The following is a 27,925-nucleotide window of genomic DNA, read 5'->3' as shown; positions in this document are numbered from 1 at the left end:
AGGCGGGGCGCGACGCGCGGCGTGAGAGGGGGCGGGGCGCGCGTATAGGCGCCGCGGCCGCGTGACGCGTTTTCAAATCTTCAACCGCCGCAACCCACTCGTTCGTGCTTTGCCCCTTCCTCCGCCGCGCCTTGAAGCCGGATCTGGACCCGGAAATTCGGCGGGCGGACGCGGTGTCTGCACGGCGTGGGTGTGGTAGTCCGCGGAAGGGCAGAGGCGACTGGCCCTCAACGGGCCTGGAGGAGTCGTGTTCTCTCGGCCGCCCGGCGCGACAATCTCTCCGGACCCAGCATGTAGGCGCCGGGCGGCTGCCATGAACTCCGGAGCCATGAGGATCCACAGCAAAGGACATTTCCAGGGTATGAATTCCCTCCTCCGCCTGCAGTCCCTTTAATCCTTTTCTCCCCCGTGGTTCCACCATTGATTCTTCAGAGTTGTTCTTTTGGGTCCTTGTTTTTTTTCTTTTCTGGCTTGTGCGCTCTTCTCTGTGGCCTGAAGGAGGGATCGGTTCAGGGTTTTGCCTCAAAAAGGGAATGGATCCCGGCCTGGCCCCTTGCTGTCTCCACGCTTCCGCTGCGGCCGCCAAATTCCAGGTGGTGCGGTAGGTTGTTAAACTAGACAACAATGTGCGGACCCGGGAACTCACCGGAGCTCCCACTGATACTGCGACTCCCGCTCAGGCTGCAGCTCGATTCTCAGTTTAAAAGCAGATGTGCTTCACGATCAAATTGGGTGGCTGTGGGTGGATTTTTGGTCTTATTCTATGTTCTCTCATAAAGTTGAGAGAAAGTATTTGTATTTCAAACATCCCGTTGCTGTTTTCAACATTATAGACAAACAGAACAAAAACTTCAATTTTCAGTCACTTAATTTGGTAAAATATTCCAGCCTCTAAGCTTTCCTTTTTAACTTGTATATTATGTGTGTGTATATGTGTGTGTGTATATGTATGTACATATATGTATACACACACACACATATATATAGTAACCTCCAACTTCTGACCAGTATTCTAAAAGTTAATTTTTAAAGCCGTTGTTGAATGGATCTCAGGTCTGTTTTCAAAGGAAATAATGAAATGAACGGTGATTTGGTTCTTCAAATGGACCATTTGGTTATTAAAATATAGACAAAGTAACTATGTATTAGTAACTATATGAAACTAAACCTTGAGCAGTGGGGAACCTCTGAGGATTAGAACATTCTGGGTAACAGTTTTCTTGCTAAGTGTTTTAACATTTTAAGCCAAGTTTTGAGTGTTCACCAGAATGGCAGATGCCCCAGAAATATTTGTTGTGTAAGTACCCCATGGAGTTTACATCCTAAAGAGGAAAAATTTTCAGTAACGTTTTATATACATAAAACATAAACGTATGAATATTTCCTACAGATTCAACTATTGTCTGTGAACAATAATTATTTTACAGTACAGTATCTGTTAAAATATATAGGGAATTTGCCATTATCCTAATGGTACTACAAAGAAATACACTAAAATGTTAATGACATACATTGGTAGGATAAAGATTTTCCCCTCTGTGATATTATTGTATAAAGAAATATTTGTAAAACAGTAAAAATTTTTGTCTGCAGAAAACATGATGTAATTCTAAATTTTTTAAACAATAGGTGGAATCCAAGTCAAAAATGAAAAAAACAGACCATCTTTGAAATCTCTGAAAACTGATAACAAATCAGAAAAATCCAAATATAAGCCACTCTGGGGGAAAGTATTTTACATTGACTTACCTTCTGTCACCATATCTGAAAAACTGCAAAAGGACATTAAGGATCTGGGAGGGGTAAGTCAAAACCATTGAGGACAAAAAATGAATGATTTGTAACTAGTACTTCATAGTATGTGATCATTTAAATTTTTCATTTTGTAAAATTTATATAAGCACGGAGCTTATCTGTTGTATATCATCAATGAAAAACCATCTGTTTTATGTTTTAACCTTTTGTAGCCTGACAAAACTTTCAGTTTTCTGTGATTATTAGTTTAGTGTAAAGTTCATAAAGTGTGAGAAGTGAGAATCCCTTGTCCTGGTGGAACTGCTAAATGCCGTATTGTAATGTTGGAATGCTTCCAGACAGCAAGAACTACTGGATTATGATTATTGGGCAGCTACATAAATTTGCCTGGATTAGCATAACAATAAGAATGTTATTTACAGAACAAGAAAAACCTAAAGGTTTAAATTGCTCTTGACTGATAGTCTCAACAGAACGCATTTCATTAAGGGAACAGAATTTTGGATTGGGAATATGGAAACACCTACTACTTCTTTCCTACTTTATACAATGAGTAAATGATTAGGAATTAGGAAATTTGGGTAAAATTTTAAGCTTTTCTTAGGGTTAAGGTTAATATTAAGTAAATTTTGGCAACCACGGTTAAGATTTTATTAATTTATTTCCTAATTATTCTTGTTTAAAATGTTTCTGCTGCATTTTGAGTTTGTCAAGATTAATATCTTTGAATAATTTGAACAGATCCAGTCATTCCTAGAATAGAAATTTGCAGAATATAACAGGTTCTGCAGGTTTCTTGGAATTGTTTATTGTGATATTTTACTTGTCTATCTTTGAAAAGCCATTCTACTCTTTTGCTATTCATTTCCTTAAAACGTTGTCACACACCTGTAATAGTAGTAGCACATATCATGACCATATGACTGCATTCTGAAAGGTCATGTTTTGTAGGCCTGCCACCATACTAACTGTACCACCTATCAGGAGTGTCTTAATGTGTTATGGACCTTAGACTTTGAGTACACCTTCATTTTAGAACTCAAGCTCTGAAAGGTCCAGAGAAGTTAAATGACTGGCCTGTGGTAGGCTTAGCTTCCTAATTCCCAGGCTAACATGTAACTGCACCATTTGGTTTCTCTAACAATTAATGGCTACAAAGAAGCTATCTGATAACAGTTTCCAGCTTTGGTGAATATGGTGAATAACCCATTAATCCTTCTGATCTCAATCAGTGATTTTAGATATGTGTTTTTAGCAGTGGAATCCTTCAAACAAAATCATATTCAGAAGTCCAGTGTGTAAAGCCAGTAAAACTGCTCTAGATAAAACAGTATAGAAGCTAGTGCAGGGACTGCTTGCTCTGCCCCATTTTTTCCCCTCTCCTCCCCACATCATTTTCTGAGGCATTTGCAAGAAACAAAGTTTGAATTGACTTATGCTTTAGTTAATAGAGACTTTTTAGTTTATACACTTCAAATTTTTATCCTAAAATTGTTTGAAGTAGACCAGCAAAAGCGAGGAGAATATTAAGGGTATAAGTTTACAGACTTTACCCAACCAAGCTGTTAATTTTTAAGTGAATTTGATTTGTTAACTTTATTCTTTAATTTCTTTTTAAAAATTTTTAATCAAATTTTGATCTCCCCCTCACAGTATCTTTCCAGTGAGTATATTCAGTGATGTCCTGATTTCTCACCCTAGCGCATTACCATTTCTGTTGCTGAAAAAGACTGAAGATCTCCTAGTGAACAATAAAGGAACTTAGACCTCTAGACACTAATTGAAAAGTTTTAAGATTCAACTTTAAGAACTATTTCATTGAATAGTTATTCCTTGAAAGATTATACTTAGTATTACTTAATTTTTAGTATTACTTAGGCCCTTTATTCTTTTGTAATTTATCTTAATCAAGATTATTACCATTGTTGTCCTTTTTTTAATTGTTCACTTTATGCATTTTCTCTAATATTAATGAAAACTTCTTAATACACCATTTATCTGGACAGTGTACTTCTGACAAATTCCACCACAGAAAGCACAGCAGTGAAGTCTGACATAATGGAGAAATATCTTTAATTGTGCCAAGGAAAGTAGCCGTTATAAAACCATCCAAAAAGGACATGGAGCCAGTCATATTTAGGTCCATGTCTAAACATTTTGGGCTAAAATAAGGCAGTTGGAAGAGAATAGAGATCTAAGGGGAGATACCTTGCCCTGTCATGAACTTGACTTGTTTGATGTTCATTGTGACACTGAGTAATCAGAAAATAACAATAGCTAATTGACCATGATAAAACTAAGTCAATAGTACAGAGAATTGTATTAAGTTGTTTGGTAGATTTAAAAATAAATCTGACGTCCATTCTGCCCTCAGCTAGGTAGAGGTAGCATGGGTACAATTAATTGTAATACAACATAGAATGTTAAGAAGAGGGAGGTATTACTTTGAAGTGAGAAATTTTGGAGGCTATTGTGCAGACACAATTTGAACTAAGCTTTGAAGAATATTATGATTTGGGCATGTGGAGATTCATTAAATAATTATTCCCCTGGTGTCTCCCATATGCCAGCACTATTTTAGATGCTGGGGATGCAAAAATAAGTAAGAGATAGTTTAGTCCTCTAGGAATTCTCAGTCTACAGGAACATCAGACACCTAAATAAATAATTTACAGTATAGCATTGTCAATGCTTTAACAGAAATTATGTAGAAATTGCCATTAGAATATAGAGATGGAAATGATTAATTCTGCCTTTAAAAATCATAGCATATAGCACAGGTAAAATTTGAGCTTGAAAACCTAGTAGGACTATACCACCAGGAAGAATGGGCAAACTAAGTAGAGGAAAGAACATATTTAAAATAATATGTCTGTGGTTTGTTTGAGCAACTACCAATATTATATGACTTGAGCTTGGGATTTAGATGGGGGAAATGGCAAGAAACAATATTATTGGGGCGAAATTATAGTCAACATTTTATTCACTATTAAAGAGTTATAACTCCAGCTATAGGAAATGGAAAACCAAAGGAAATGTGTGATACGAGCATAAGGGCAAGCAAAGACCAATGCAACATAATAGAGAGCCCAGAAATCAACCCTCACATATGTGGTCAGTTGCTTTTCAACAAGGATGCCAAGACCAGTGGGGAAACGACAGTCTTTTCAACAGTTGATGCTCAGAAAAACGATATCCACATGCAAAAGAACCATTAAACTCTTAGAGGAATATATAGGGAAAAATCTTAATGACATTGGATTTGATGTTGATTCCTTGGATATGATGCCAAAAGCACAGGCAACAAATGAAAAAATAGATGAATTGTACTTCATAAAAAAGAAGGTTTTATGCATCAAAGGGCACTACCAAGAGGGTGAAAAGACAACCCACAGAATGGGAGAAAAAAATAATTTGCAAATCATATATCCGATAAGGAATTAGTATCTAGGATACATAAAGAACTCCTACAACTCAACAACAAAAAATAACCTGATTAAGAAATGAGCAAAGGACTTGAATGGACATTTCTCCAAAGAAGATCTGTAAATGGCCAATAAGCACATGAAAAGATGCTCAACATCTGTAATTATTAGGGAAATACAAATTACAACCACATGAGATACCACCTCACATCCATTAGGCTCGTCACTATCAAGAAATAAGTGTGGGTGAGGGTGTGAGGAAATGAACCCAAGTCACTACTGGTGAGATTGTAAAATGGTGCAATTGCCATGGTAAACAGTATGGTCATTCCTCAAAAAATTAAAAATAGAATTACCATAAGACCAAGCATTTTCTTCTGGGTATATACCTAAAAGAATTGAAAGCAGGGTCTTGAAGAGATATTTGTATACCCATGTTCATAGCATTCACAATAGCCAAAAGGTGGAAGCAACCCAAATGTTACTAAGGAATGAACGGATAAACAAAATGTGCATACCTACAGTGGAATATCATTCAACCTTGAAAAGGAATGAAATTCTTACCTATCCTACAATATGGATGAACCTTGAAAACATTGTACTAAGTGAAATAAGCCAGACACAAAAGGATAGATGTAGGATTCTTCTTACATGAGATACCTAGAATAGGCAAATTCATAGAAACAGAAAGAAGGTATTAAAAGAGGGGCGGGGAGAATGTACTTATCTAATGTGTACAGAGTTTCACCTTGGAATGATGAAAAGTACTGGAAATAGTGGTGAGGTTGTACAGCATTATAATGTACAAGTCAAGTATTTATTGCCACTGAATTGTACACCTAAAAATGGTTAAAATGGTAAATTTCATGGTATACATATCCTAATTTTAAAAACCATATAGGATATTGGGCTTCTCTTGAAAAATTGGAACCTCTGGCAGTGCTAGGGCCACATATTTATGAAAACGAAGGAAGTATTTGATGTGCTGGCCCTCGTAGGCATTTGAGTTTGTAATTCCTGGAATAAATAAATGTGGATACTTTATTTACTGGTTAATGAAAATGTTGCTCAGAAGAGGGAAAAAAAGGAAGTAGTGGTTTGTATTTAACCAAGGGGGCCAATGGTCTTAGCAGCAAATTTCTGCTTAATGCTTAGATGAAATTAACTCATCTGTTACATACTTTGCTTTTTTTATTATCCCCATTCATAATGTGAGATCCTGTAGAAATTAGAACTAAAATATTTTAGAAGTCTAAATAGTTAATGAGTAATAGTATTCATTTCTACTTAGTTTAATTTTCCTGCCTGTGGATGGGAGTGATCTTCAATAATAATGACTTTGGTATATGTGTTTATAAATTCAGGCACTTAAGGTAGTGATTTTCAAACAGTTTAGTATGGAAATTTTTCTTCAGTCTTACAATTTTAAGAGTAAGGGTTCCCTCCTTCCCATAGTTGAAGTCTTACTGGAAGATGTTATAACTTTATGACTTTGAACTGTGCTGTCCATTACGATAGCCCTAAGCCTTATGTGGTTATTTAAGTTTAAGATAGAATTAAAGAAAATTTAAAATTCAGTTGCTTAGTCTCTTTAAGTTACATTTCAAGTACTCAGTAGCCTCAAGTGGCAAGTTGCTATCATACTGGGCAGTGCTGATAAAGTTGCTATCATACTGGGCAGTGCTGACATTTCCTTCATTGCGGTAAGTTCTACTGGACAGTACTGCTTTAAAGCATGGGCTTGGATCAGAATACCTGTGTTCAAATTCTGTTACTACTGGTGTAACCTCAAGCAAGTTACTTCTTCAGTTTTCTCTTCAGTTTTCTTCTCCACAAAATGTGGATAATAATTAGTATCATGGGGTTGTTAATGTGGATTAAATTAATCGGGCACATGCTCTTGTGTTGTTATTGGAACTTCCATAGTACTTCCTCAGAGCTCTATGTTTGAAAGCATATGGTATAAAAACTACCAATTTACAAAATATTAAAATGCATCAAATTGTCATTTTACCTGAGCTTAGCATATGAAACAGTTTATGGTTTATGTGACTTACTTAAAAATACTTTGTTTTCCTTTAGCGTGTTGAAGAATTTCTCAGCAAAGATATTAGTTATCTTATTTCCAATAAAAAGGAAGCTAAATTTGCACAAACCTTTGGTCGAATTTCTCCTGTACCAAGTCCAGAATCTACATATAATGCAGAAACCACTTCACCTCATCCCAGCCATGATGGAAGTTCATTTAAGTCTCCAGATTCAGTAAGTCTCTTAAATATGCTGTGAAACTCTCAGAGAGTCTCTATAACCTGAGGATCTCATGATTTTCCAGATCAGGCTGGCAGCAGAATTCACTTAGGTAGGACAATATCTGCATTGTGGCTTTCCAGTCCTTAATGAGGTTGGAAAGGTAGTTTTTCTTCTAATGGTACTTGTGTAGTTACACTCTGATTCCTAAAATATACCCTTGCATTTAAGGATGACTTTTATTTTTTAGAGTAATTTACAACTAAAAAGTAACAGTGCGTCATTGTTTTAAAGAAAAAATGGAAACCTTTTTGTTTGTTTCAGAGCAGGGCCTAATCCAACATGCTGCTTATATTTTACAGCCTGCAAGCTAAGCATGGTTTTTACATTTTCAAATGGTTGGGGGGAAATCAAAAGAAGAATATCTTGTGACAAGTAGAAATTATATGAAATTCAAATTTCATTGTCCATAAATAAAGTTTTATTGGCCGATAGCCATACCCATTCTTTTATGTATTGATTGGTTGCTTTTCTGATGTAAAGGCATAATTGGATACTTACCGCAAAGACTACATAACATGGCCTGCAGAGCCTAAAACATGTAATGTCTGGCCCTTCACAGGAAAAGTTTGCCAACTCCTCGTCTAGAATTACTGACATATCCCTAGCATTCCATTGCCAATAAATTGAAAGGTACAAAGAAGGGTAAATTAAACTGATTTGATTGGGTGTAGAGAGGTGAAGAAATTGAAAAATGTTTATCTCATTTTTTTTATTTCTGTTTATCTCATTTTTTACTGAAATACAATTACATTATTTTTAAGTATCCTCAATTTATCTACTGTAGCCATTTGGAAAGCAGGAAAAATAGCAGGGAGAAACAAAATAAATGAGTTACATAAGAGGTATCACTTGAAAAAAGACATAAATATGTGGAAGAAAAAAGTCAAGTGAAAGTAGAGGAGACCAAGGAAGACTCATTCTTTCAATTAATGCTTTATTGGAGGAAAGAAATAGATTATACACCAGTGACTAGTTCCAAATTAATTGTTGCTCATAGCATTTTTACTTCTTTTCCTAGTGTTTTGTTTAAAAAATGAAATACCATGTAAAAACTATATATAGTTTATTCATATTCTTAGATCTTCAGTTTAAAGGAAAAACTAAGATGTAACTTACTATTTAATTATAGACAATTTCAGAGGAACCTAGCTATTTTATTTTTCATATTGAAGAGAATTTACTAAAGAACGAATCGTGGGTCTCGTTCAATTGAAATTAGTTGCTTCACCCGAAAAGACAAACTTCTTATTTATTTATTTATTTATTTATTTATTTATTTATTTATCAATCTATCTAGTTTCAGGTTGTAGACAGACTTCTTAACAGGACAGCTTATTACAAAGACCCTAAGAAAACCACTTTTTACCATATATTTATTTTGGTGATGATAATCATTAAGGCTTGAACAAGTAAATGTTATCTATTTTAAGTTTCACATTTATATTAAAATGTATAAATTTTATGTATTTAGCTCTTTTATCTTTTTAACTTCTTCAGAGGCACTATGTTATAACTTTCTATGTTTGATCGTTTTCTGGTCTTTTATAGGTGTGTTTGAGCAGAGGAAAATTATTAGTTGAAAAAGCTATCAAGGACCACGTAAGTAAGAATTTAAAAATTTCACAGTGTATATTTTGTTATTAGCACACAAGTGGAAAATAGAGATGTTCTTGAAATCGTTCCTCATTTTTAATAGGAAAAACCTAAATATCAGCATGTATCATTTTACAAAGAACAGAATCTACTTTTCATGAAGAAACATCTCCATCTTGTGGCCTTTTTAAATATTACTGGAGAATTCTGAAACGTGGCATTTTTCAATTTTTAAATGGAATAATTTATTGAAACTATTAACTTTAAGGCTACAGTGTGCATTGTCAAGAATTTGGGAATATATTAAGCAGGATTGATTTTTGAACTTCCAAAAGAAAAAGCTGATGTCCTCATTGCTGTTGTAACTATAGGGTCTGTTTTCTGACCCTACAGTTACATTAAGCTTCAGATTATTTTTAAATTAACTCATTTAAAATAGTAATTTCCTAGAAAAAGTATCAAACTTTTTTTTTTTTTTTTTTTACAGGACTTTATTCCTTCAAGTAGTGTATTATCAAATGCCTTATCGTGGGGAGTAAAAATTCTTCATATTGATGGTAAGGATTTTATAATTGTTTTTGGACAATATTTCTTACAAGTAGCTATCTCTATCCCTTGGTTCCAAACTTAACATAGTGAGAATTCTGATAGCAAGAGATACCTGTAAATAATTCTTTCATGTAAATTTAGTACAATTAAAAAAAAAAAAGGCAATTTAATGCCAAAAGTAAAAGTGCTAATCTTAAACCCTTCTTTCTTTTAATAAAGACATTAGGTACTACATTGAACAAAAGAAAAAAGAATTGTATTTACTCAAGAAATCAAGCACTTCTGTAAGAGATGTGGTATGTTATTTTCCTTAATTTTTAATTAAAGAAAGTGATCAAATTTGGTTTTTTGTTTACATATCTGTAGATTTTTCTTGCCAAGTGGAAAATATTATTGCCAGAATATCCTAGGGATAAGCCTGTGTACTGTGTGCATGTTTCTGTTATTTGATTAAATTGTTGTGTATCATTTAACTTTAGGATTTACTCTGAGGTAAAAGTTGTTCCTGGGATGGTAGCATAGTTTTGATTCTTCTCTTGTTTGCTTGCTGCTGCTTTTGCCAGATACTGTTATTCATTCTGAAGGAAAACACCAGTTATCCTATTACATGAGAACTTCTTAATATGAAAAATATATTTCTTTGGTGAACATAAACAGGAAATATACTTAACTTTTCAACTGTTGTAGGTTGTGGTATAGCAGAATCTTGTATAGTATGATTATCTGGCTTAACCTCAAAATAGTTGTTAAACAAACACACTGGATATTTCAGTCTGTTAGACCTAATGTTCTCATATCTTCAGTCCTTTCCCTTTTTACTAGCTTCCTCTTTGAAGCCTGTATACATAATCAGTCCTCTTCCATCTTTCGAAACAAATACTGTACAATAAAACCTTCCTTGATTTCATGTCCCTACCTAACTACTATCCAGTCTTCTCAAATCTCCATATTTATGCTTTCCATTCACTCTTCAACCTGTATAAAACCACTGACCAATTGCCACATTAAGTTAACACTTTTTAAAGCCAGTCATATTGGGTCTTTCAGCTATTATGCATTTCCTTTTCGAACTCACCTATTTTCTTCTGGAACTTCTGTTACCTCTTAGCTTTCTCATGGTTTTTCTCTTAGAGCATTCTTTTACAGTCTGCTTTTTCTTCACTCAATTCTTAAATGACTATAAAAGGAAAATAAACATTACAGAAGAACATACAAAGACGAAGTCATAAGTAGGATGGCGTGTTTTGGAAATTTTCTCTATTATAATAAAACTTTGATTATTGAGTGAGAGAATGACAAGAAATGAAGTTAGAAAAATTAGCAAGTTCAGCTAGTATAAAGGAAACTGTACACTATAAAGGAGTTAAATTATATCTTGAAGGGTTTGGAAAATTAATGAGAGATATTAATAGGAGAGTAACTGGTTGGATGGGCAATTTGGAAAGATCCTCTGGTTGCCAGTAAAGAATAGTTGCTGGCAAGACTAGAATCTCTTGAACACAATTTTCAGTAAGAAACATATTTGCATCATGATTACGCAATATATGCATGTTATATACAAAGATTCATAAAGTCATTGTGAACTTCACATTTTTAATAAATACTTAATTTATATAAGATTTGAGTAATTTCCAGAAAGCAACAGATAATTTGCTTAGTATTTAACTAAAACTACTAATACTTTATTAGATATCTTATTTATAAGTAAAAAAAAATTCTAATCAGCTATTCCCAAATTTTTGCAGAATGATAGGTGGGTAGTCCTTTATTGAAATATGCTAATGTACTTTGCAGATTGTTTTGGATTGTATATAGAAGTAAATGGATGAAAATTTAAATGCAAAAGGACATTTATGGGCTCTGAATACACACACATATCAAGTCTACACACGTAAATAAGTACATCTGAAACAAATTTCATGAAACAATATTTAATTATTAATGTGATTCATGCCCATATTTCTATAGTACTCTGTTTTATTTTTAAAAACTGATTGCAACTCTCTAAATTGATTTTACAGCCTGCTAATAGGTCACAGTCCACAGTTTACAAAGTATTCTGGGATGTTATGTCAGTAATAAGGAGAAATGTTAAAGGCCTCCTTAAGGTAGTAACAGAAGTGGGGCAGAAGATTTGAAAGATATTTTTTAACAGGTTTCTTTTTATTCTTTTAATTACAATTTATTGGGGTGACAATTGTTAGTAAAGTTACATAGATTTCAGGTGTACAGTTCTGTAATACATCATCTATATCACATTGTGTGTTCACCACCCAGAGTCAGTTCTTTTTCCATCACCATATTTTTTAACAGGTTTCAGTGCCTAAACAATGGCTTGAATTTAATATAAGCTCCGTGAGGGTTCAGATCATGTCTTATCTTTTTCAACACTGGGATTTGTTTACATAAGTAACCCCCATTATCCATTCAATATTCAACAAATAGTGCCTATTGTGTGCCTGGCACTAGGGAAACAATAAAAAGCTGTGACAAATAGCTGTGAAAAGAGATCTTACATTTCTCCCCAAATAAAAAGGATAGGAACACCAAATACCAAACAATCCATGATGCATAATTGGTCAACTTGATTTCTAATACTTGAAATTTTTTTTGTATGTGAGAAAAAAATGTTTCTGAAATATTTTTGGTTTGCCAAGTAGTGAAACATAAAACTTTTTAAGAAAGATATATTTATGAGTCTTGAATGGACATATATAAAGCTTATGAACACTAAATAATACATGTAAATTTTAACATACTAATTACATTCTCATAAATACTCTTATTAGATTGTAAGTTGGATAAATATATTTTGCTCCACTACTTTTTAAAAGTGCTTTGAGGTTTTTTCCCCTCAGTTTACCTGAAACTTATTTTGTTGAGGATTTTTGGCATATATATGCATGAGGAATATTGGTTGTCTTTTTCTTTTGATGTCTTTGGTTTTAGTGTCAAGTTAATGCTGCCCTCATAAAATGCTGGGATGTATTTCCAATTCTATTTTCCAGATATGTTTTTGTAGAGTCAGTTTTACTTCGTAAATGTTGGCAGAATTTACCAGTGAGGTTATCTAGGCCTGGGATTTTCTTTGTTGGAAAATTCTCAAATATGAATTCAGTTTCTTTATTATTAGAGGAAACTCAGGTTGTTTATTTCTTCTTGAATGTGCTTTGGTAGTTTGTATTTTACAAGGAATTTGTACATTGTGTCTAAATTGTCAAGTTGATTACAAAAATGTTCGTAAGTATTAAAGGAAAGTATTGAAGTTGCCAAGTATAAATGCGGATTGATTTATTTTTCCTTCCAGTTTTATGATAGTTTCTGATTCATGTATTTTGAACCTTCTAGTTCTATGATAGTTTCTGATTCATGTATTTTGAACCTTGACGTGTGTACACGTCTAATAATTTTATGTCGTCTTGGTGAATTGACCTTTTTATCATTATAATGTTCCTCTCTGTCCCTGTTAGTATTCCTTGTTCAGAAATTTGCTCTGTCTGATACAGTCACTCTGGCTTCCTTTCATTCGTGTTTGCATGATATATCTTTTTGATTCCTTTTACTTTTAAGATATCTATGTCTTTATGTTTAAAATTGGTTTTTGGTAAATAGTAAAAAGTTGTCTTTTTTATCAAATCTGGCAGTCTCCTTTAATAAGTATGTTTTAGTGATTTCTGCTTAATTATTGATGTCATTGAATTTAGGCCTGCCAATATGCTAATAGTTTTATGTTGATGCTCTCTATATTTTCCTCTGTTTCTCCTTTCCTACCACCTTTCAAATTGTTTGAAAATTTTTATCCGTTGGCTTTTTGGCTATATTTCTTTTTTGTTTTGTTTTAGTGGTTGCTACAGGATTTAAAATATACATATGTAACCTTTCACAGTCTGTTTGGAATTAATATTTTACCCGTTCCTAATAAAATGTAAAAGCCCTAAAACTTTTTGAGCCTTTTTACCCTCTCCCAACAATCTTTATGGTATGGTTATTTTATTACATCTGCATATATTACAAAATCCACCACACAGTGTTATCCATTTTGCTTGAAAAAATTCATGTTTTAAAGAACTTAAGAGGAGAAAAATAGTTACCCAAATGTGTATCCTTCCTTTTGCTCTTCATCCCTGAAAACCCAGGTTTCCCTCTGATACTCTTTTCCTTTAGCCTGAAGAACTCCCTTTAGCATTTTTAAAGAGCAGGTTATTGGCAGTGAATTCTGGTTCTTTTACTTCACATGAGAATCTTTATTTCACCTTCATTCCTGCAAGATATTTTCACTGGATAAAGAATTAGGAATCAAAAATTTTTTATTTCAGCACTTTACAATTGTTCTACAATTAATTGTATTCTGTCTTACGTGGATCCTGATAAGAAATCTGCAGTCATTTGAATTATTGTTCTTTTATGTGGTGTGTCATTTTTCTCTATGCTTTCAATATGTTTTCTTTATCTTTGGTTTTCAGCAGTTCAGTTGTAACAGGATTAGGCATGGTTTACTTTGAGATTATTCTGTTTGCTGTTCACTGAGCTTCTTGAATCTGTAAATTTATGTATGGAAAATTTCAGTTACTTGTTAAAATTTTTTTTCTTCATCGTTCTCTCTTTCTACAACTCCAGTAACACTGTTAGACCTTTTTATACTAATTATAGCTAGAATATAAGGTGCTTTTTGGTTTCCTGAGGCTCTGTTCATTGTTTTTTCAGTGTTTTTTCTCTGTTCATCTAATTGAAGATTTTTATTCAAGTTCACTAACACTTCACTCTGTGAAGTGAAATGCAGTGAATTCTATATTTGTCAGTTCTACAATTTCCATTTGATTCTTTATTGTGGTTTGTTCTCTGCTGAGGACATGTATCTTTCCAACTCATTTTAAGTATGTTTCCCTTTACAATAAAGTCTTTTTTCTTATAATTCTGACATTAGAAATAATCTTGAGGGTGGCAGCTGATTGTCTTTTTCCCTCAAGAATTGACCATGTGTTCCTGGTCCTTAATATGTTAAACAATTTTTGACTATATAATGTTTAATGTTTTGTTGTGTAGACTTCAGATGTATTATAATACAGTGAAGAATGCTGATTTTGTTGTTGCTGTCATTTTAGCAGGCGATCATCCAGTTTTGTTCAAACTGTCAATTCTGTCTCAGTTCCTGTAGGTGGCAGTTCTAATCTCAGTTTCATTTTTCAAAGACTTGTATCCAGCTTTCTGTTCTATACATGCATCACTTGTAGGTTAGTCCAAGACTTGGTCAGTGGTTTGAATCTTAGCTCCATTTTCAAAGCCTTTGCTTTGCTGCTTTGGGTCTGTCCTTACTTAGCATATATGCAGCTTAGAGTTAAGCCTGGTACTTAGGAGGGTTTTTATATAGGGGTCTAGGAATCCCCTTCTTTAGCTTGATTCTCTCTGCAGTTTCTCCTTCACTCTAGTCTGCAATGGACCTTTTCCTAGTAGTTCTCTGGTCAGGAAGTCAGGGGTGTCTCAGTTTTAGCTGACTGTGCACTTTTCCAACTGTGGTTTCATAACTGGTGCCCACCTTCAGGGCAATACTGTAGGAGAAAAGAAAGAAGAAATAATACTCTTTGTATTCTTTGGGCTGCAAGAGCCTCTTCCTGGTTTTTTCGAGCCAGAAAGATGGGGTTTGTTTAAGAGTTTTAGCCATAATCTCCACTGTTGCTGCCAACACCATAACTGTAGGTCCATCCTTAAGGCAACATTGAAAGACAAAAGATGTGGGGGAGGGGGTGAGAATTTACTCCCTTAAATGTAGCCTTTAAGTTTTTACTTCCACAATATGCCTGTCTTCGTTTACTTTTCAGTCTGCAAGTAGTTGCTTATTGTATTTTGTCCAGAGATTTTAGTTGTAATCAGTGGGATTGATTAACCATATTGAATGTATTCTATCTTGACTATAATTGACAGACTGTAATACATTTTTAATAATTCTTTTGTTTATCACAAAGGTTTTGCTGAAGAAGGCATAAAAATAATTTATATAACTATTTGTAGATTATTTCATTAACTATACCTTTCTTTATTGGTTGATTTCTTTCTGTGAAGACAACAACAATTATAGCTAGAATGGAAGGTACTATTATAGTTGCATGTATTGTAAAGAGAGCTTGTATTACTGAATTCCATTCCAGTGATTGAGATCTTTAATTCTTGAATGATTGTTTCCTTTCATATCTTTGGTTGCGTTGATTTTAAAGGACAAGTTTTTCTCTTTTCCCCCCCACAAAGCCACAATAATCAGCCCTTTATGTAGTTCTTTCCCTATGCGATTTTTAAATTTTTTTATCTTGAGGAATTTAAGCACAACTATAGTAGCTATTTTCTCTGTACTTTCAAACCCAGTATTTTCACTGTATCTATTTTATTTTTAGGGGAAAAGAGTAGGTATTGGCACACAGAAAGCAAGAAGTAAGTATTTTGATATCCTTAAATGTGTTTTGTTTACTTTAGAAAATAGAACATATCATTTAAAAATCTCCTTGAAAATCATGTAAACAACCTTTAAATGACTCCAGTAGTTCCTAGTCTTTTATTAGAACATGGGCCCCTGTGGAAATCTGGTGAAGCCTATGAACCCCTTCTCAGAATGTTTTTTAAAACATTTTTTAAAAAATTACTAGATTGCTAAGAAAATCAATTATTGGAATTCAGTTATCAGAATATTTTTAATAATGAAAAATGATGTACCTACTTTTATTACACATTAAAATCAAGTTCTAACAGTGATTCTAATTATTACTGTAATTTTGAAGTGATGAGCATAAATGATGCTTTGAGATATCTGTAATAATGAAAGTGACATCAAAATACCTGTTTTAATTGGTAGCAAAATTATAGGGACTGGTAATGCTACTGTGATCCTGTTGCGTGTGTGCATAATTGAAGGAAATGTTAAATTTCAGTTAGAGATTAGTGAAAATGAAAGTTGAATTTTTTTTCCTTTTTTAGCTCTCGATCCTTCTGAATTCTATTCATAGACACTTTGAAGGATCCATTTAGTTTAAGAATCTCAGAATATAGACAGAGTTTCTGTTATTTTGGAGTGAGTTGGTACTGTAAAAATACCTCACCTGAGGCTAAAACGTCTCATTGAAATGAAAGGATAATGGATACATAGTTGGGGTTTTTCTAGCCAGAGTATTTTTGTCTTAAAAAAAAAAAAAATCCTGGATGTGTAAGTATTTAATAAAACGTTTTGTATGTTCTCAAGCAGGTAGACTCAAAAAGCCTTTTGTAAAGGTGGAAGATGAGAGCCAGTAAGTATCCATGTTTAATCTCTAATTTAAATACAATATGAGAGAGAAAAATTAACTAAGGTAGCTCCATTAATACTGTTATACTGATACGTAGGCATGTGGCACAAGTTACAGAAAGTAGCATTAATTAATTTGTGTTCAAGTACTGAATTTAGTTTCAATATGTTGTAAATAATAATTCCTTGAAATATCTATTATAGAACAGTCATAAGACCAACTCATTTTTTTTTAGTATTTCAGATAACCATTGTCTGGGTAAATGCAGTACCATATGGTTTATAACTACTATTTGATTACTTCCACATTTCGGAAAAATAAATTATTAGGTACTATTTGGAAATAAAAAAATCTAAGTATAACATTTAAATGGTGGTTTTCCTAAACTCATTCTGACGTTTTGTAGAATAATCTTAATGAAGATTAAGATATGGGTAAATTAATTGGGCATGGGAAAATCAGATTATTTTTCTCTTGACTTTCCAGTTACTCATTTAGACATATGTGATTCTCTTGGGTACTTATTGAGGTGTTGAATGCTTCTTTTTATGAAATGTGTTACTGTGGGGAAAAAAATACAATTCAAAATCAGGCTAAGAGAAGATGCCAATAAATGGAAAGACATCCCATGCTCATGGATTTGAAGGCTTCGTGTTGTTAAGATGTCAGTAGTACCCAGTGATGAGCTACAGATTCAAGGCAATCCCTATCAAAATCCCAGTGACTTTTTTTGCGAAAAGAGAAAAATCCATCCTAAAATTCATATGGAATTTCACGGGACCCTGAACACCCAAAACAATCTTTATAAAGAAGAACAGAATTGGAGTTCTACACTTTCTGATATCAAAACTTACTGCAAAGCTACAGTCGTCAAAACAGTTTGGTACTGACATAAAGACTTACATAGAGACCAGTGGACTAGAATAAAGAGCCCAGAAATCTTTACATTTATGGTCAAAAGATTGTTGACAAGGATGCCAAGATCATTCAGTGGAGAAGGACAGTGTTTTCAACAAATGGTATTGGGAAAAGTAGATATCCACATGTAGAGAATGAAGTTGGACCCTAACTTTATACCATATATAAAATTAACTCAAAATGGATCAAAGACCTATCGTGTTTTCCCGAAAATAAGACTTAGCCAGGCAATCACCTCTAATGCGTCTTTTGGAGCAAAAATTAATATAAGACCTGGTATCATATATCATATCATATCCAGTCTTACATAAGACCCGGTATTATATTATACCCGGTCTTATTAATTTTTGCTCCAAAAGACACAGTAGAGCTGATTGTCCGGGTAAGTCTTATTTTCGGGGAAACCATGTAAAACTATAAAACTCCTGGGAAAAAGCATAGGGGCAATGCTTTAAGACATTAGATTTGGCAGTGCTTTCTTAGGTATGACACCAAAAGCCCAAGCAACAAAAGATAAAAGAAATGGGCTTTCCAGGTGCCTCCGGGAGCCGCCCACACTTAGCTGTGGTCAACCCCACCATGTTTTGACATCACTGTCAGTAGTGAGCCCTTGGGCCCTGTCTCCTTGGAGCTGTTTGTAAAGACAGCAAGAAAGCTTTCATGCCCTGAGCACTGGGGAAAAAGGATTTGGTTATAAAGGTTCCTGCTTTCAGACAATTATTCCAGGATTTATGTGTCAGGGAGGTGACTTCACACGTCATAATTGCACGGGTGGCAAGTGTATCTATAGAGAGAAGTTTGATGATGACAATTTCATCCTGACGCAGATGGGTCCTTGCATGTTTTCCATGGCAAATCCTGGACCCAATACAAACAGTTTCGCGTTTCACCTGCACTGCCAAGACCGAGTGGTTGGATAGCAAGCTTATGGTCTTCAGCATGAGTATTGTGGAGGCCATGGTACACTTTGGGTCCAGGAATGGCAAAGCGGCAAGAGCACCATTGCTGACTCTGGGCTACTCTGGTAAATTTGACTTGTTTTATCTTAACCACCAGACCATTACTTCTGTAGCTTGGGAGAGCACCCTTCACCCCATCTGCTCAGAAAACCCCATAATCATTGTGTTCTCGCTGCAGTTCATTGGGTTCCATATTTTCCTTGGCCCCCCCCCCCCCCAAATCTAGCTGGGTTGCAGAGTTAAGTTTATGATTATGAAATAAAAGCTAAACAAAATAAAAGATAAATTGGACTACATCAAAATTATAAATTTCTGTGCACAAAAGGCCACAACAGAGTAAAGAGACATCCCATGGAATGGAAGAAGATATTTGCAAATCATATATTTAATAAGGTGTTAATATAGTCAACAACAGAAAATCAAACGACCCGATTAAAAAAAAGACTTGACGTTTCTCCAGAGATACACAAATTGCCAACAGGCATATGAAAAAATGGTCAACATCATTTATCATCAGAGAAATGCATATCAGCACTGCATGAGAGACTTTCATCTCACACCCATGGCAACTATCAAAACAGCAGAAAATAACAAGTGTTGGTGAGGATGTAGAGAAATTGGAATCCTTGTGCATTGTTGGTAGGATTGTAAAATGATACGTCCCCTATGGAAAAAAGTGTGGAGTTCCCTCAAAAAATTAAAAATAAAACTACCATATGACCCAGCAATTCCACTTTTGGGTATATATCCAGATAATTGAAATCAGGGTCTCGAAGAGATACATGCACATATTCACAGCAGCACTATTCACAGTAGCCAAGAGGCAGAAGCAACCCCCATGTTAACAGATGGATAATGTACGTAGAATGGAATGTTCAACTTTAAAAAGGAATGAAATTTTGACACATGCTACAACATAGATGAACCTTGAGGATATTATACTGAGTGAATTAAGAGGGAAAATACTGTATGATTCCACTTAATGAGGTGCCTAGAATCACCAAATTCATAGAGACAAAGTGGAATTGTGGTTGTTAGAAGCTGGTGGGAAAGGGAGAACGGGGAGTTATTGTTTAATATACAGAGTTTCTGTTTTGCAAGATGAAAAGAATCTGGAGATGGGCAGTATTAATGATTGCAAAACATTGTGAATGTACTGAATATGACTGAACTGTATACTTACAAACAGTTAAGATAGTAAATTTTGTTATGTGTGTTCTACCATAATTCAAAAAAAATTTTTTTAATGTTAAAAAAAATTAGGTCTTAGAAATGGAAAGGGAAGCCTAACTGATTTCTGTTGTTTATCAGATTCTAGATTAATTACTTGATTTTGAAATATAAAACTTCAAACATGTTTTTTTTCATCATAAAGAATCTCATGTATTTTTCTTTTTATTCTTTTAGAGTTTATAGACCATTTTATCTTCAGCTGACCAATATGCCTTTTATAAATTACTCTGTTCAGAAGCCCTCCAGTCCATTTGATGTAGATAAGCCATCTAGCATCCAAAAGCAAACCCAGGTTAAACTAAGGTTGGTTTAACCTTTATGTACTTTTTTGTGTTTGTAAACAAACATTAAAATCATTTAATGCCATGGTGGATGGGAGAGAGAGAGAGAGAGAGAGAGAGAGAGAGAGAAAGAGAGAGAGAGAGAATGTGTATGATCAATATTATGGTTTCCCCCTCCATATTTTCATTGTCCCTTTGCTAGATTTGAATTACTTTTAAGTGTATAATAGTTAAACACTTATAGATTGGGGTGGGGAGGGCTTGAAAGTATTTGCAAAAAATTAAAATACGTTGTTTTTCTTAAGCGATCTGAAATATTCTCCAGAATACATTCTTAGTTTGCTTCTCAATTTTTTAAAAAGATACATGGTTAAAAGAATTTGTTGATATAAATCTCTGTACAAATTATGGTAGATTCCGTTTGATAGGAGACTAAATTTTTAAAATTATTCCTTATGTTCAGTAGTTAATTATTTTACCATATATTTCTATCAGAATCCAAATGGATGGCGATAAATGTGGTGGAATCCCAATTGAACTCCAGTTGAAAGAGAAGAAAAAAAAAGGATATTGTGAATGTTGCTTGCAAAAATATGAAGATCTCGAAACTGTAAATGTGATTTTACATTTAGGGGGTTGATATTTCTAAAACTATAAATATCTGACTGGTTTATAACTTGATAAATTATTAAGTAGTATATATTTCTTTGATGGAATTATCTGAAATTTTAAGAACCCAAAGTGGGGAAATGTATATTGAAAAGTCATTTTTATTTATTTATTCAACAAATATTTATTGTGCATCTACTATGTACATATCACTGCTCTGGGAGAACAGCAGTGAACAAAGAGACCAATTCCCTACTTTTATGGAGACTGCACTCTATGGAAGGGGGGGATGACAGATAGGTAACCATAGTATAAAAGAATAATAAAGAATATATAGAGAACATTATATCAGTGCTATTAGAAAATATAAAGCAAGAATAGGGATGTCACTATTTATTTAGACTAGACAAGGAATTTCTAACTGATAAGGTGATAACTTGAGGAGAGATTTGAGAGAAGTAAGGGAACAAGACTTGTGGATATTGAAATAAACAATGCAAAAATGCTAAGTTAAACTGATTGATGTGATTGAATAATAGATTATGGTAGCTTGGACTAAGTGGTGGTAGTGGAAGTCATGCAACATGGTCCTATTGTGGATATAATTTAAAAGTGGGACCAAGAGGACTTTCTAGTGGATTTGATGTTGGAGTGAGAGAAGATGAGTCAAGGGTGACTAATATGTCAGGCCTGAGCAATTAAAAAACAAGCATATGATATAATGGGAGAATGATAAGAAAGTAGAATTCTTTTAAGTAGCAGAAAGAGAAAAATAACAGTTGGAAGGATAGGATGTATGGGATGAAGAGAAAGTTAAAAAAGATGGCAACTATTATAGTTTGTAAACTGATATTTAAAAAAAAAAAAAAAAAGCTTTGGATCCAGGCTGCCCAAGTTTGAATCCTGGCTTCTTATCTGTGTGATCTTGGACAGTTCCTGGCACTTTGCTTATTAAATGTTAGTTGTTATAATTTGAATTGTTAACTTTTAAAATAGTAGATAGATTTTTTTGGGTTCTTTGTTTTTGGAGAAGATGGTATGATGAAAAGTTAGGGAGAAAAAATAATATTTATAAATTTCTGATTCATAAACTATGTCTTCTGATTCTAAAATGAAGTTTGATTGTTTTATAACCCAAAGTATGTTAGTGCTTTGTGTGTTTTTGTTTTGTTTAAACAAAATGTAATAAAGGAGAAAAATATAATTAGTTTAAAATTATTTTTCATCAGAAGCTAAACTATCTGATAAATATTTCCCCTTCCCAAAAATCATTTAGAAAATTTAAATTATAGATTGGTCCTTAGATTTTACTTTGCTGTTGTTGGAATAACATAATCTGGAATGCATACTTTCATTAATATCAGTTTGTTATCCTAATTTGATGCTGAGAAAATGTTGGAAGTGAAAAATGAAACCATGGTCACTGGTTGCCACAAAGAAGAAAAATTAGATGTTGGGATTGATATTTTAAAAAATTGTTTTACAGTTTTTTACATATATGCTTCTTAGTCTCTAATGAAAAAATACCCTTTTGTTTTTTTAATCTAAAGTGATTTCACAGTGATTCAGTTCCATCTATATCAGAGCATTCTTTTAACAAAGTTGATTATTGAAGATTAAGCAACAAACAAGGAAAACATGTTCCCCACCCTTGTACATCTTATGGTCTGGCAGAAAAGATAGATATAAAGCATGTACTTGTAAGTGGGATGAGTGTCACGAAGATAGATATGAAACATGTATTTGCAAGTTGTATGAGTGTCAGAAAAGCAAAGTATAAAATGAAATTGTGATAATGAGGGTACTTACCATAGAATGAGGATCACAGAAGGCTCAACTGAGAAAGTGACATTTAAATCAATACTTACAGGATGAGTAAGAACTAGGTGAAGTTAATGGGGACCTACACAAAAGTTGGAGGTTGTTTTTTCTTAATTTATTTCAATTAGTAAATTATTTTTCCTTCCAAGAACATGAAGAAACTGAATCAGAACTTAGTTAATATTTCTTTTTAAATTTTAATCATTTTCCTTTAACATTACTAGACATACATGTAGCTTGTATGTGGTAAATTTTGCAAGCAAAGAGAGAATACGTATATATTCCAGAATACAGTTGACCTTTGAACAACACAGGTTTGAACTGCACAGGTCCACTTATTCACAGATTTTTTTCAATAAATGTACTGGACAGCTTTTTTGGAGATTACTACCATGAAGTAATCATATCAATTATGCCAGGCTACTGTTGAAGCAATCATATTGCTACTTCATTTTCAATGCATGAATTGTTATACTTGTAAATAACTGAATTTCTTTTACACATTGTCTTTTCATCTTTGATATCTGCTGTTAGTAATACATACAACATCTAGTGTTTTATATAAAACAATATTGATGTAGGTACTGACAATCTTGTAAACAGGCGGCAAATATACTGTAAATGTATTTTGTCTTTATGATTTTTAATAACTTTCTTTTGTCTAGTTTATTGTAAAAGTACAGTATATAATACATATAACATACAAAATACGTGTTAATTGACTGTTTATGTTACCAGTAATGCTTCTGGTCAACAATAGGCTATTAGTATTTTTAGGGAGTCAAAGTTGTAGGCAGATTTTGGACTGGCAGGGGTTTGGTGCTTCTAACCCCCAAGTTATTCAAGGGTTAACTGTACTGTTTTTTGTGACAACTGGAGCATTTCGTTTTTGGAAATACAATCAAATCATCAAAAGTTAAAATTATATGAAATACAAATGAGACTCTTCCGTGATCATCTTGGTAAAGGCTTTTAGATATAATTCCCTAATCAGCTGACAAATGATAGAATTAGCTTGGAGATTCTACCTATTTCAAAGGAACTTTGTTTCCTGTGAGTTTCATCCCAGTACACTGAACTTGTTTACTTTTGTTTTTGACTTCTTAAGATTGAGAATAACTTCTGTACTCTCTGTTGTAAGCATGGGGTAATTGAGATCATTTATTTGCTTATTCTCAAATGTGTTCCTTAGTTAAGAATCTTTTTTTAATACTTCACAGCATTCGTTATACTTCATTTGTTTAATCTACCATATAAATTCTTGTTTTGGATTCTTGTTTGTTAAATTATAACATTTCATTCACTGACTATTTTATAAGCCCTACCTTACTTACTTAGCTGTAATTGTATAAGAATAAAATAAAGTAGTAGAGGGAAAAGTGTTTTCAAAGTATTAGCACACTCTTAAGTATTAAGTTACTGTTGTTTTTCTCATCTTTTCTTTTTTTTCCTTTTTTTATTACTAGCTTCAGGTCCATCTTTATTTTCTGATATAGCTCATTGGTTTTCAGTTCAATGAAACCACAAATTAGTACTTGACTGAAAACCAAAGTACAGTCGACCCTTGAAGAAACGGGTTTGAACTACATGAGTCCACTTATGCAGATTTTATTCAATGAATATCTGTACTGTTTTTGATCAGAGATTGGGAGTCTGTGGATGTGTAGTATATGCATTGATCTACGCCATTTTGTATAGGGGATATCAGCATTCTGGGATTTTGGTATTCACAGGGAGTCCTGGAACCAGTATCCCATAGATACAGAGGGACAACTGGTGTGGTTAAGTTTGGGGGGAGTCAAAAGTTATATGTGGATTTTTTCACTACATGGGTTCGGGACCCCTAACCCCTGCATCGTTCGAGCATCAACTGTGGTTTCAGTTTTAGTTTTTACTTACTTCTTAACATCCTTTGAAGTTCTAGTAAAGGATATCTTCTTTGGAGTAGTTATTAGAAACCTAATTTTAGGGACACGTAAATGTTAGAGAATCTGAACAAAAAGGTATCTGTTCGTTAAAAAATATAATTTTATGATTTATATGTTGTTTTGTTTTGTTTCAGCATCTTTTAACTGAGCAACACAGAAATTTTGCACAGAGTAATCACTATCAAGTTGTTGATGATATTGTATCTAAGTTAGTTTTTGACTTTGTGGAATGTGAAAGGGAAGTGCCTAAAAAGAAAAGGTAATTTATCAGCCTAAGTTTTAAAATTTCTAGAATAGTAAACTATTAAACTAAAAATGATTCCAAAGTTTCCTGTTCTTAGTAGGAATATATATTTTGAGGATGTAAATATGGGTAAGAACTGATTTCTTTTTCCTCTTTTCCTCCTCTTCCGGTATGGAAAGTGCTTACCTTAGATTACTTTTAAGGTCATCTTAACATAGTCTAGAAGGGAGTTGGCAAACATTTTTAATAAAGAATGAGATAGTAAATATTTAAGGCTTTGTGAACCATAAGACCTCTGTTGGTTTTACTCAGCTATGCCATTGTACAATGAAAGGCACAGACAGTATGTAAATGAATGGGAGTGGCTGTGTTCCAATGAAACTTTATTTAGAAAGTAGATGGGCAGACCAGATTTGACCCGTGTGCTATATAGTTTGTCAGCCTCTGGTCTAAGGCCATGAAGTTTACCATAAACTTGGACTAAAAAACCACTAGAATTTTTAGTTAATCTTAAGTTTTGAGAAGCGCTCCACTTAACTGCTGTTAAGACTAAGTTGAATAGTTCCTAAACCATCTCGTATTTTTTATAACATTTAGAATGGTTGTTTATGACTGATTTAAATTACAGTATTTGAAGAAGAGTTATATTTCCAACTATTAAAATTATATGGGCTACTGTAAAATTTAGAGTTTCTTAAAAACTTAAACTGCAGCAAAATTGTGAACTAGTAATATGTAAATTGGTTATTCCATAATCAGTTATCTATTATCTGCACAACTTTTCTCTCTGGGCAAGTCATATAAGCATCTCTGGACTTTAAAGGAAAGAGTGTTGGATGAGTGTTTTACATTCTTTTATCCTCCATTTGTTCGAGAGGAATCTTAAGTGAAAGTATAAACAAAATAAAAAAGGAACCATTCTGGTTTTGAAGAGGGTAGTGGAATTCTATATTTCTCTGTGTTATCTGTAGCACGTATAACATAAAACATAATTAGTAAGCTGGTTAAATTTCTTCCTATTTGTATGTAATTTAGGGTTGTCTAATACAAACTAGCAGCCTAAGGATATCAATGAAGAAAAGGCTCCATGAAGAAAAGGGTTTCAGTTCAAATATGTGTGTGAAACTTAATGATTACTAATTTGTTGTCTTTAGAAGTAAAACGATACCAAGTTTCTAATTCACTTTGATGTTAATTATTTTACACTTAAATATAAATCAGTGAATGAATGAATGCTTCTGCCTTAGGTTTCCCAATAAATACTCATTTTTTACATTGCTAACTAAAATGAAGAGACAACATTAATGTAAATCAAATCGTAGAAGTTAGAGTTTTTCAGGATAATAAAAAAATTAGGAAGAGACCCAAATCCTTTTGCTATAATCTTTCTTTGGTTTATATGGTTAAAATAGTTTTAAAAACCAAATTCAAGATGCTGGCTATCTCTGGAAGGCAGGACAGGATTGTGGATGGAAGAAGGGTACACTGGAGTTTTCAGCTATATCTATAAAGTTTCATTACTTTAAAATATCTAAAGTAAATTTGAATGTTTAGATTTCACTATTTTTGTAATATTATCTAAGTTAAATGGTTTTCATAAATAGTTTTAAAAGATTTTTACTAGTTTTTTAACTACTCAGAAATTTTTGATAGCAGTTATTTTAATTTTGTTTTTCTTTTTTCTTCCTATAAAGAATAAAATACAGTGTTGGATCCCTGTCTCCTGTTACAGCAAATGTCCTGAAAAAGCCTAAACCAAAAGAAAAGCTAGAATTGCAACCTATTTCTCAGAAAGACTTCAGGGAAAACAATGTACAGGTGACTGAGCAGAGTTTCCTATATAAAGAAACCCAGAAACCTGAACAAAAGCTTGTGTTTATTTCAGAACATGACCCCTACCTTTCAAGTGAATTGAGAAGACTTGATGAGAAAACAGCTAATAAATGTTCCATGTTAAATACAACTGAAAGTGACATACAACAAAATTATACACATCTACCTCCAGATAAAAATGAACAGGGATGCATTCTTGATGTTTGTGAACATAAATCAATTGTAAATGAAAATGACTTAGAAGAACTAAGGGTAGGTTACTGTCCATGTAGGCTACAGACATCTATACAAGTTTCTGATTTTAATATGGATAATAGTGAATGTCAACCAAAACAAAAGTCAGATACTGTGCTTCTTCCAGCAAAGGATCTGAAAGAAAAGGATCATCATTCAATATTTGGTCATGATTCTGGTCTGTCAGCAAAAAACAGTTCACAGGAGCACCTAACAATTCAGGCAAAGACTCCATCCCAAAGTCGTCCCGAGGAACCCAATGAATGTGACAGCAAGATTATGGATAATTTGCCTTCTGGTAAAATCCGTCGGAAAGTGAAAATATTAGGAAGAAATATAAAAGAAAATCTAGAACCAAATGAATTAGATAAGAAAAAAACTGAATGCCTTACTACACAAGACGAAAACAGAATTTGTAGTTCACCAATACAATCTCTACTGGACTTATTTCAGACTAGTGAAGAGAAGTCAGAATTTTTGGGTTTCACAAGCTACACCGAAAACAGTGGTATATGTGATGTTTTAGGTATTTGGGAAGGGGAAAATTCAAATAATCTGTTGTCAATGTTTTTCTCTTCCCCTTCAACTTCTACATTTACTGGCTTCTAGACTTAAATGCCTTTCAGAAGCAATGAAGATCATATTTTTGAAATTTATATAAATATGTGTAAAATTCTTATGGGTTCTTTTTGCCAACTTTGTTTACAGAACCAAATGTAAATGTTAACAATAAAGGTGATGTTTGCATTTTTCTACACAGTTGAATACCTATTATAGAAAAATTGTAAAATAAACTTACGGCTCTTATTTTGCATACTATGTTCATAATTGTTTCCCAAGAATTATAAGTTTGCTTTATGACACTGGAAACGAATTTCAAGATAAATTTTGAGAACATCAAAATTCAGCTTTGTAAATTTGGATATACTGGTTATATTTATTGTTTATTAAAATAGATTCCATGACAA

At 33.4% G+C, this 27,925-nt stretch overlaps 1 protein-coding gene and 1 pseudogene across 3 annotated transcripts; both read left to right on the top strand.

The window, feature by feature from the left end:
- The first annotated feature begins 44 nt into the window (after positions 1 to 44).
- DBF4 (DBF4-CDC7 kinase regulatory subunit) lies at positions 45 to 27,925 on the top strand. Of its 3 annotated transcripts, none has more exons than XM_019716355.3 (12): positions 45 to 359; positions 1,630 to 1,802; positions 7,263 to 7,442; positions 9,039 to 9,089; positions 9,571 to 9,640; positions 9,852 to 9,928; positions 16,016 to 16,052; positions 16,858 to 16,900; positions 20,182 to 20,310; positions 20,784 to 20,898; positions 24,781 to 24,905; positions 26,585 to 27,925. In XM_019716355.3, the coding sequence occupies exons 1-12, from the start codon at positions 314 to 316 to the stop codon at positions 27,564 to 27,566; spliced, it is 2,028 nt and encodes a 675-aa protein (XP_019571914.3). In that variant the 5' UTR covers positions 45 to 313; the 3' UTR covers positions 27,567 to 27,925. The 3 variants fall into 3 exon arrangements, with proteins under 3 accessions (XP_019571914.3, XP_019571908.3, XP_088653903.1); XM_019716349.3 differs by having other exon boundaries at positions 16,855 to 16,900; XM_088797777.1 differs by lacking the exon at positions 45 to 359 and adding an exon at positions 504 to 601 and having other exon boundaries at positions 16,855 to 16,900.
- Positions 16,909 to 20,172, top strand: LOC148758354 (peptidyl-prolyl cis-trans isomerase A pseudogene; annotated as a pseudogene).

Source organism: Rhinolophus sinicus, chromosome 4 (assembly GCF_057876585.1).
Source record: "Rhinolophus sinicus isolate RSI-liver-muscle chromosome 4, RSI-T2T, whole genome shotgun sequence".
NCBI lineage: Eukaryota > Metazoa > Chordata > Mammalia > Chiroptera > Rhinolophidae > Rhinolophus > Rhinolophus sinicus.
Note: the sequence above shows the minus strand (reverse complement) of the source record. Positions and strands in the feature narration are given on the sequence as shown.

What these genes read in the sequence shown, in the direction of transcription:
- DBF4 (XM_019716349.3), top strand. Translation starts at nt 314, where the DNA reads ATGAACTCCGGAGCCATGAGGATCCACAGCAAAGGACATTTCCAGG. An exon ending in TGGCACACAGAAAGCAAGAA is followed by an intron (nt 16,053 to 16,854) that starts GTAAGTATTTTG and finishes TATGTTCTCAAG; the next exon opens with CAGGTAGACTCAAAAAGCCT. An exon ending in AAGGTGGAAGATGAGAGCCA is followed by an intron (nt 16,901 to 20,181) that starts GTAAGTATCCAT and finishes TTATTCTTTTAG; the next exon opens with AGTTTATAGACCATTTTATC.